The sequence below is a fragment of the Kryptolebias marmoratus genome, linkage group LG4 (genome assembly GCF_001649575.2).
Source record: "Kryptolebias marmoratus isolate JLee-2015 linkage group LG4, ASM164957v2, whole genome shotgun sequence".
Taxonomy (NCBI): Eukaryota; Metazoa; Chordata; class Actinopteri; order Cyprinodontiformes; family Rivulidae; genus Kryptolebias; species Kryptolebias marmoratus.
In genome coordinates, this window is record NC_051433.1 from 278,682 (window position 1) to 289,033 (window position 10,352).

At 43.8% G+C, this 10,352-nt stretch overlaps 1 protein-coding gene and 1 long non-coding RNA gene across 6 annotated transcripts in view; one reads left to right on the forward strand and one right to left on the reverse strand.

The window, feature by feature from the left end:
- LOC108251226 (metabotropic glutamate receptor 7) overlaps positions 1 to 10,352 on the reverse strand; it is a 69,038-nt gene that overhangs the window by 9,951 nt on the left and 48,735 nt on the right. For 4 of the 5 annotated variants that reach the window (XR_005233091.1, XM_037975358.1, XM_037975357.1 and 1 more), the window contains exons 6-7: positions 9,433 to 9,572; positions 3,874 to 4,809 (exon numbers count right to left, since the gene is read on the reverse strand). Coding sequence is in view for 4 of the 5 variants with exons in the window: in XM_037975358.1 (XP_037831286.1) it covers positions 3,874 to 4,809; positions 9,433 to 9,572 (1,076 nt within the window). In the remaining variant the exon portion in view is untranslated. Of the gene's footprint in view, positions 1 to 2,570; positions 2,913 to 3,873; positions 4,810 to 9,432; positions 9,573 to 10,352 lie in introns of those variants that run through there. The other variant, XM_037975359.1, reaches the window with a different exon arrangement.
- LOC119616976 lies at positions 6,030 to 7,955 on the forward strand. Its single transcript, XR_005233094.1, has 2 exons — positions 6,030 to 6,697; positions 7,234 to 7,955. It is a non-coding gene; the product is annotated as an uncharacterized LOC119616976 (long non-coding RNA).

Genomic DNA, 10,352 nt, shown 5'->3' on the forward strand with positions numbered 1-10,352 from the left:
ACCAGGTTTAGAGCTCCAACAGGACCAGGTTTAGAGCTCCAAACAGGATTTGACCGCTCACTGAAAACTAAACCCCATTGATGTCTATGGGAGGATTTTCACAGTTTTTAGTTAGTTTCATCTCTATGATGTTCTGGTACCAAAAGGCAAATCTGCCTTTTTCTGATTGAGACGCAGGTTTTGATGGATTTTAATTTTTTTTCCAGAAGAATAACGGAATAAAAAGTGTGACTGGAAGAAGGGGCAGCTTTAATAGGAAGGAGTCGTTTTTGTTTTGATCAGAAGCAGTCAGGCAGACAGCTGTGAGCGACAAAATTAATCTGTGACAGAAAGAAACACGACTCAAACTGCATAAATAAGAACAGGTGCAGAAAATGTTCAGTCTGTCAGACATCTGAGTGTTTCTGCAGAGATCAGCTGTCAGTAACACAAGGAACCATTAACATTCAGCAGGTTCTGTTCAGAACCTTCGGCAGGTTCTGTTTAGTGAATGAGCTCTTCCTTGGATCCTGTGAAGGAACCCGTGTTCCCTGACCCCCGTCCTGCAGCAGGTGAGTAATGCCTCCCTCCTCCATACACATGCATGCATCTCAGCTGTGAAATATTAGAATTTAGATTCAAATATCAGGCTGGAAATGGAAACTTTCAGCTGCAAGGGGAAAAAAAGGGAGAGGGCTGAAGAGCAGCAGAAATGTGCTAAAGTTTTCCCTGTTTTTCTGTTAACGGGTCACAGTTTGTCTGAATTTGCTCCACAGGGGCACTGAGATCCAAAACAACATCTCTGCAAACTGTTTAACTTTCCTCAAAGCAAAGCAACATGTTGGATTAATTAATTCATAATTTTATTTTATTTGGAGTCAGTATTCATTCCAGTGTAGGAAATATTTAACGCTTCGGATGGAAAGCCTTTAAAGGTGTTTTTGTGCGGCGCTTGGATCAGGTGGAGGAGGATGAAAAAGGAAAAGTTTTCCTGACGCCTCAGAGAGCAGCAGACGTATAATTACAGCAACATGAAACCAACGTGAGAGGAAACGCCTCAGAGCTGTCACTTTAAACTCTCTGGATGTTCTTTTTATTGCTGTAAACACTTCACATCATTACTGAAGCTTTTCCTTTCCTGTCTGACCTACTTTCACTGAAGCACGAGGCTCAGAGCTGCTGGCCAATCACAGGGCCTGAAACTGATCTCAGGTCAGGGGTCCAGTCTTCTCTCTAACGTCCACCTGGTCGGTTACATCCAGGTGTGTGCTACCACCAGACCAGGATCAGATTCTTCTCGTCCATCCACCTTCTGATGCTTCCTCTCACAAGCCTTTCTGGTCCATTTACAGTTTCCACATGTAAATGTGTTCTTTCACCTGATCCGTCTGTCTCTCCCGTCGGGCTGCTGGGTTTCTCTCAGATCAGGAGAGCGCACAGACATCAGTGATGTTTTAGCTTCAAGTGTTCAAACATCAAAATGTTGGCATTTTTCTGAGATTATGACAAAGTTAGTTGGAGGTTTGTGCAGCAGCTGCATCGACTCTGCAGAAATCTTCCAGTTTTCATTGTCAAAAGTAAAAGTGTGCAAACCTCTAAATTACAGGAAGAAAAGGATGAGCAGAGAGAAAAGGTTAAGTGGGAGAGAGACGGGAAGCGGCTGGTCTGAGATCAGATCTTTAAATGATGAATGAGAGCAAAAGGAGGAAACAGCACAGAGTTTAGAGTAAAAGATTAATGGAGTCTCGGCAGAGGGGGGGTGATGGGTAAAGAAAAATGGGGTTAAACAAGAGTGATGGAAGGGAGGAAGAGGAGGAGGAAGATTACTGCAGAAAAGAAGTTTAAAGTGAAAACAAGAAATTAAAAGTTAGACAGGATGTTCTAACTTCTTACTGACATTAATAAGATGGAAATGAGTTCAAATACTTTATTTTTGGTCTTTATTTAATTTGAAAAATCCATCAAAGACCTGAGAGACAGAGGTCAGAGGTCAGCTAAAGGGACAGAAAGCAGATAAAAACTCCTCAGTGTCTCTGTTTGATGCTGATCTGGAGTCAGGGTTTGGACTGACTGCTGTTTAGCCCTCCTCTTCCTCCTCTTCCTCCTCACTGAAGGCTGAACATCTCTCTAAAGCCAGAAAAGCCTCAGAAACCAGCGAACACAAATCTACCCTGCAGGGCTGTAAATACCCCCGCTGACCTGAGAACAGCCGTTACCTGCACAGGATTCATGGCTGGAAACCTAAAAGCTCCACGTTTCAGCCCGTTACTCCGGTTCTCCCTGGAAACAACTTTGTTGTTGGTTTTACAACCTGCTGCTGCTGATGATGATGTAAAAGGATGAAAAGTAAAGGCGAACATGTGATCCTGCTGTTGGAGAGAGATGGCTTCAGTACCGGACAGGATGTGTGGGTTTACTGCTCCGCTGACATGAACGGGAGCATGAAACAGGTCATCCTCTGGTTCTTTTCCTAACACAGACTGCAGGTTTCCTTGTGGTTCCTGGAGTTTCTAACAGTAGAACCGGAGTCTCCTGTCTGAGGCTGACACCCTGTCTGCGTTTAAGACGAGGCTGAAGACTTTCCTTTCTGATCATCCTATAGTTGGGGCTGGTTTGGGTTTCCTGAGCCATCCCATAGTTGTGTGTTGCTGTGGGTCAGCTGTCATCATCCACAGAAAGAGTTTACAACTAAAATGGAGAAATAACAGCAGTAAAATTATACAGAAATTGGTGTCAGTGTGCAGAGTTTATCTCCACTGAAAATGAATCTTTTCCCTGTTCCAGCTGACACAAATCCTCCAGATGTGAGGATCTCATCTGTTTCCAGCTGTCGGCACTTTTCAGCTCATGGATGAATGAATGTGAGAGGAGCTGCAGCATCTTGTCGCTCTGAAGGAGTTTATTCAGCTTTCACTTGTTTCTGCTTCACTGACCTGAGAGGAAAACGATGCAGAAACATCTCAGCTGTTGTTCTGATCCAAAGAACGGATCCTACAACATCTTCGTCATGAAACACAGGTCCAACAACATCTTTAACAGGAGGAGAGAGTCTTTAAAGTGTTGAGTCTGTGAGGGTTTGATTTCCTTCTGCTCCTGTTTTCATTGTTCTGGTTCTTCAGCTGTTAAACTGGAGGAAGAGACCTTCTCCTCTTCCTCCCTGCTGTACTGTCTGCCTCCAGGTTTCTGTGTTTGCAGGAGAGAATTTTGAACTCTGGTGTGACAAACTAACATCTACGTCTCGTCTGTTCTGAGGAGATTCACAGGACTTTATCCCCAGGTGCACAGAGATCCGGACTCACTGATTTCAGATCAGCTTAAAAACACAAACTGAACTAAAACAGAGGAGAGCTGCTGTGGAATCAACAAACAGATGCAGGAAGAAGTCAACTTCTTACAAACTCCCAAAACACTGAAGGAGAAACTGATTCCTCCATTTTATAAAGACTTCTGCAGATAAAACTCTGTTTTTAACATCTGTGTGTGTTCACAGGATGACATCAACTACTGTAAATCCATCTGTGGACAAAATAAAATAACTGAACCTGTTTGTATGAACCCTGACATTTTACAACCAGCTTCTCATGACTTTAAGGTCCGATCTACACCTTTATCTGAACCAGTTTCTGGAAGGTTTGGAATATCCTGTCCACACAGATCAACCAAACACAGAGTTTTAAATATTCTAGGATTTAAAAAGCATTTTTAAAAATGACCAAACTTCTGTTTGGGTAAACAGCCGACACAAACTCAACAGAAGACCTCAGTTTGTGGACGGGACTCTAGTCATTAAAAGGTTTTGTTTGTATTTGTTTCTTATCTGAAGACAGAAGTTTTGTGAAAACATGAAAGTTTCCACATGAAGTGAACGTTTCTGTTCCAGCTGGGAGCCCTTACCTTTTCTGCAGACTGCGCCGTGCCGAAGAAGATGGGGATGAAGGCCAGCCACACGATGCAGGTGGTGTACATCGTGAACCCGATGGGCTTGGCCTCGTTAAAGTTCTCCGGGACCCCGCGGGTCTTTATGGCATAAACAGTACACGTCACCATCAGTAAGATACTGTAACCCAATGAACAGATGATCTGCAGGTCCGAGATGTCACATTTCAACACCCCTCGGGCCAGATCTGGGTTGATGGTCCTCTGCTCATCGTAGTCCACAATAGTGTTGGGTGGATCCACCCCGAACCAGATCAGAACCCCCAGCAGCTGCACTGAGATCAGGCTGAAAGTGATGGCCAGCTGGGACGTGGGGCTGATCAGCCTCGGGGCCGTCACAGACTTCTTACCCTGCTCAAAGATCCGGTAGATGCGGTTGGTTTTGGTGAGGAGGGCGGCGTAGCTGATGCACATACCCAGACCCAGGAAGATCCTTCTGAAGGAGCACACGCCAACATCCGGCTTGGCGATCATCAGGAAGGTGATGATGTAACACAAAAATATTCCAGTCAGGAGGACGTAACTCAGCTCCCTACCGGAGGCTCGGACAATGGGAGTGTCGTTGTACCGTACGAACGTCACCATGACAAAGATCGTGGCTATGATCCCCAGCATGGCCAGGAAGACTGGGATCACGGCCCAGGGGGAGTGCCACTCCAGCTTTATGATGGGGATGTTCTGGCAGGAGGTCCGGTTAGAGCTGGGCCTCATGTTGTACGCACAGAGCTTGCAGCTGAACTCGTCAGACCGGTACTGGTACCCGTCGCAGGGCTCGCAGTGCCAGCAGCAGGGCATGCCCTTCACCACCTTCTTCCTTTCTCCAGGTCTACAGGGAAGGCTGCACACGGAGGTGGGGACGTCCTGCTCCCCCTGAGGCCACTGCAGGTCCTCCATCTGGAAAACAAACATGAAGGCAGCCAGATCAGATCAGAGACCCCCCCCCCAAAAAAAAAAAAAAAAAAACACTGAGACGGACAGATCAGAGATCCATCCATCCATCCATCCATCCATCCATCCATCCATCCATCCATCCATCCATCCATCCTCAGGTCCCTGCTGTGACGCCTCAGAAACAGGAAGAAACAGCCTCCCTGCCACCTGTTTGATGTAAACATGTTGGTTAGGGTGAAAATTTTAAATTTAAAACTCGTTTAAAATCGTATTTTTTCCTTTTGGCTTTTAACTCAGGGTGAGTTAGCATCTGTGTGTTAATGTGTCACTTTAAGATGTTTTGATTTGTATTTTTTATAATTGTTTTATTGTTCTTAGTTTTTATTTTTGTCAGCTGCTATGTTGTACTTTCAGTGCTGTGGAAATAAAGTGGTGTGGTCTGTTGATCTGCGTCGTGGCCTCAGTCAGGAGGAACGTCAGCCTCAGGAAGGGTCACAGCTGCAGGACTGATCTGAGAAGATGTTTCTGTTCAGAGAACTTCCCACACATTCAGAATGTTCTCATGTTTGTTTTATATCAAACTAAAAGATGATTCGTTGGCAGCAGGAGAGGTTTTCTGTCCAGCAGCTCATTAGCCTCTTCCTCCCCCCGTCCTCCTCTTCCTTTCATAGGAGGCAGTTCACCATCCAGCCTACAGAGGGGGCCCTTCTCTGAACTTTGAGTGAAAACCTTGGAGGTAATCGGTGATGGGATCTGCTCCGTTGCCATGGTTACATGGTTTTTTGGCCTTGAGTCTTCGTTTCTCCTCCTCTGAGTTTGATTCTGATGGTTTATCCTCCGGCTGCAGCTGAGCTCCTGTTTCTGTTGTTTTATTTGTTCAGCTGAAGACCTCCTCGCCAAGCAGAGTCCTACAACTTCTGAAGGTAATTCTGGATTCTGCAGAAGGTTCTGATGGTCACACTGGTTCATTTTTTATGTTTTTACTGTGTTTTATGGGGGAGATATGACAAGTTAAAAAGGGCCTCACTTCCTGTTTCCTGAGATCCAATGGAAATCAATGAGAGTTTGGGTGTGTGACCTTTGACCTCTGGGGGGATAAGTTCTACAGCAGAGAGACACATTGGATGGAGGAAGACAGAAACACCTACGACTGGATAGAAAAACTAGAGAAGAAGAGGAAAGACTCTGGAAATAAGAAGAATTTAAATGGCTCCACAGTTTGTGGCTCCATCAGACTTTAAACTCAACTTTCTGTGGGAAAAACGGTCAACACCAGGTTTAGAGCTCCAAACAGGACCAGGTTTAGAGCTCCAACAGGACCAGGTTTAGAGCTCCAACAGGACCGGGTTTAGAGCTCCAACAGGACCAGGTTTAGAGCTCCAACAGGACCGGGTTTAGAGCTCCAAACAGGCAGTGGTGAAGAATACTTAAGAAGTATCAGTGCATAACTGATACTGATTTGTGTATCTGTACTTTACTTAAATAGATTTAATAATGGATACTGAACATACTGATACTGGATACACTGACATCTTTGGGGACAGTTTTCAGTTTTTTCTCCTCCTTGTTCGATGTTCTGCTGCCGGCACTCAGAGCTCTCTGTTCCTGATGGACAGAATCTGTTTTTTCTGTATTTTTTTAAACTGCTGGATGAAAAGTGTCTCAATAACTGTGACAGTAACAGAAGAATATTGAGTAAACAGTAAGTAAATGTTTTAATCCTGATAGATTGGCTTCATTAAATAATGTGGTTTGAGGCTGCGGGTGGAATGAATCTGGGTCTCCAGTCTTTGTGGTTTTCTGCTGTTTACAGATTTTCCTCCGTTTGAAGACTTCAGGACTGAATCGGAGCCAGAGGGCTGATGGGCCGGCTGTAACCTGACAGACGAGAGTCAGTCAGTAACACTGTTGTGTTTGTGCTGCGTTCAGCTCTGTGGATGTTATTAAAATGTGTTTTATGGGGATTTAGTTAATTTGCAGACTCATCATCAGCAGCAGCTGTTTGGATGAATGCAGCTGGTAATCCTGTATAACTGATACGAACAATTTAATCCTCACACTGTGAGGGAGATTACAGGGAGGTGACACTTTGACGAGTAAATCCCATATTTGCTCAGTTTTGCTGTCAGCTCATGTGTTATTATGTGACTTTACTTTAGTGAAACCATCGTTATGTTGTGTTTCATGTCTGTGATTCAGATGTTTCTAATTGAAACTCAGAGGAAAAGAAAGAATCTACTGTGTGTCTGAATTCTGCTCTGTCAGCTTCCTCAGTGCTGTTAGTTTCTCTCTTCTTCTCTGAGATCGAGTATATTTTATCTTATTGTGAACAAATTCCTGATCAAACTGCTTACAGTCACAGATTCGCCTGTTTCTGTTCTTAGAAAGTTCTGACTGAACAGCGTTTTTCTTTGTGCTCTCTTTCAGGTGGAGAGTCTGCTCGGTCCTGTCGTCGTGCTCCATCTGTCATCCAGGTGACAAACTGCTGGTGTTTCACCTGCACCGTTACAGCCTGCCGACTTTCCAGAGGGTTCGTTTCTATCCGAACATCGACTGCAGGTTTGTCAAAAACAGTTTAAAATGATTTAAAAACAAGTAAAATCCTACTTTAATGAAAATATAAGTAACTTATGACGTCCCTATAAGTAACTATATTTTCTGAAGTAGTAAAGCTTTAAATACACGCACATATAAGAATCAAGCGGCTGCCCCTGATGGCTGTGTAAATCCTCTGCAGATGGACATATCCCTTTTTCTTGGCCTTTTCTGTTTAGAGATGCCAACAAAAATGCAAACCTGTCCGTTTTTCCATTTCTTCTGGGCAAAATGCAACATAGAAAGTTTTAGCCACATAAACTGACTCCAGCAGTTTTATACTGCTTGTTTTTTCTTGTCCCCATCCACAGATATTGGCGGGTGGAGTGGTTAAAGTACAATTTATTTTCTCATTTTGAGCACTGAACGTCACCAAACTGTTGATGACAAACTGAATCTCCAGCAGCTGCTCGTTACAGATGTTATTAAGATATTTACACGTTGATGAGATCACAGCTGACTGCAGCAGAAGTATTAAAGAAAGTTCCCCCTCTCCTTCAGCTCTTACTTATTGGGACATAAACTGAACAGCTTCTAAAATTATTAAAATCTAACCTCAAGTGAACAAAAACCCACACAACAGATTCCATCATGTCTCTATTACTTTATGGACAAAATAAAAAGCTGGACATATAGATTAAGGACATAAACCCTGCCGTCAGAGAGAGACGGTGTCTGAAACCCGGCAGCAGGAAGGACCGGGCCGACAGGAACCAGGACGCCTCCTTTCAGCTTTGTCACGGCAGCACATTAAGATAATTGATCTGAACAGAAACCCCCCCGGGGAGAGGAGTTTTCTTCTTCTCTCACTCTGTTAACAGCCAGTTCAAACAAAGGTTAGGCTGCTGATTACTCCTCTGAGCCTGCGTGTCAAATTACCTTCTACATGTTCCTCAGCTAATTCATATCAGGTCCCCGCGCTGCGCAGGAACCTATCGTTTCTGTAATGGCTCCTCTTTGTAACGTGGAGGGCGACGCGGCGTGAAATACACACCCAGGAATTATGGGAAAGGAGCAATAATGGGAGGCCTAATGGCAACAAGTCTGCCACATCTGGAGCACTGGGGGCCGATACGCTGAATAATTTAGTGTTGTGAAAGAGCACAAACGTGGTTCTGAATTCAGAGGAGGAGGAGGAGGAGGAAGAGTACCTGCTGAAGGCTCGAGCAGACAGGTGGAGCCACTCCGCCGTGTTTCCTTCCAACCAGTTACCTGAACTGGTTTTTACATCGTTAAACCTTCCTTTAACGACTCTTTCAGCTTGCTTTTCTGATAAAAGGCCAGGTTTTAGCTGTAGAAACATTATAATCGTGTGCGTTTTTGTTTTCTATCAGTCTTCAAAGCTTCCAGAAGCCTTTAAGTCAGTTTGATGTTCATGTCTTCATGATTTCTTTTCTTTTGTGGCAGTTTAGAGTTTTTTTAGTTGTGATTTTGTAGCTTGCAGAGATCCAGGGTATTTTTTTGTTTTTTAAGTAAATCAGCTGTGATGACATTGGGTCTGATGTCTTCTTGTGGTTTCTGTGATTTTATCCCACATCTTCAATAAAAATCCTTGTTGATATCAGTTCATTCTTTTTACAGTAAAACTGGCGTAAGAATGTTTCTGCCTGAATAAACTCAGACTTTAAAGCGTCTCACTTTCATTTCTCCTCAGAGAAGTTAGCTTTCTTGTCTCAACTAATTTGAAACGGTGTCTTTCTTTTAGTGTGGCTTTACGTTGTGTTGTTTTTGTGTCACTATGAGATATCTCATATATCTCCCATCTGTTTGTTTTTATTTTGTTTTTGCCATCTCTTGGATGGCTGAGAATCTACAGCAGCATATCCAGGAACACTGTCAGATAACATTCATGTTCCTAATAAAAAGGAACCTGGTCCTCAGGTCTGTCCTGTTACCTGTACCTGTCCTGAGTCTTTTCAGATCAGTTTCAGTAATCAGTCTCAGGAAACAAGACCCCAGAGGTGTTTTTAGATTCTCCCTCCATGGCTGCAGAAATTAGAATAAAAAGAATTGAAAGTGATAAAGACTCACATTGAGCTGCAGGCTCTCCATCCACTGACCAATTACATGGTACCCCGGCCGGGTCACGTTGCTCCACTGGTACTGGAACAGGTCGTAGCGTCCGGGAGCATCGCCATTTCTGTTGAAGGTCACTGCAGTACCCGCACTTCCTGTGGAGAGAAAACAGGCCAGTTGATCAGTTATTCAACCATCAGCCAACCAACTAACCCAACCAAACTAACCCAACCAACTAAACCAATCAAACCAACCACAAAATATTAAACCACCCAATCCACCAAACAATCAGCCAACCAAACTAACCCAACCAAACTAACGTAACCAACTAACCCAACCAAACTGACCCAACCAAACTAACCCAACCAAACTAACCCAACCAAACTAACGTAACCAACTAACCCAACCAAATTGACCCAACCAAACTAACCCAACCAAACTAACCCAACCAACTAGACCAATCAAACCAACCACGAAATATTAAACCACCCAATCCACCAAACAATCAGCCAACCAAACTAACCCAACCAAACTAACATAACCAACTAACCCAACCAAACTGACCCAACCAAACTAACCCAACCAAACTAACGTAACCAACTAACCCAACCAAACTGACCCAACCAAACTAACCCAACCAAATTGACCCCACCAAACTAACCCAACCAAACTAACCTAACCAAACTAACCCAACCAAACTAACCCAACCAAATTAACCCAACCAAACTAACCCAACCAAACTAACCTAACCAAACTAACCCAACCAAATTAACCCAACCAAATTAACCCAACCAAACTAACGTAACCAACTAACCCAACCAAACTAACCCAACCAAATTAACCCAACCAAATTAACCCAACCAAACTAACCCAACCAAACTAACCTAACCAAACTAACCCAACCAAACTAACCCAACCAAATTAACCCAACCAAA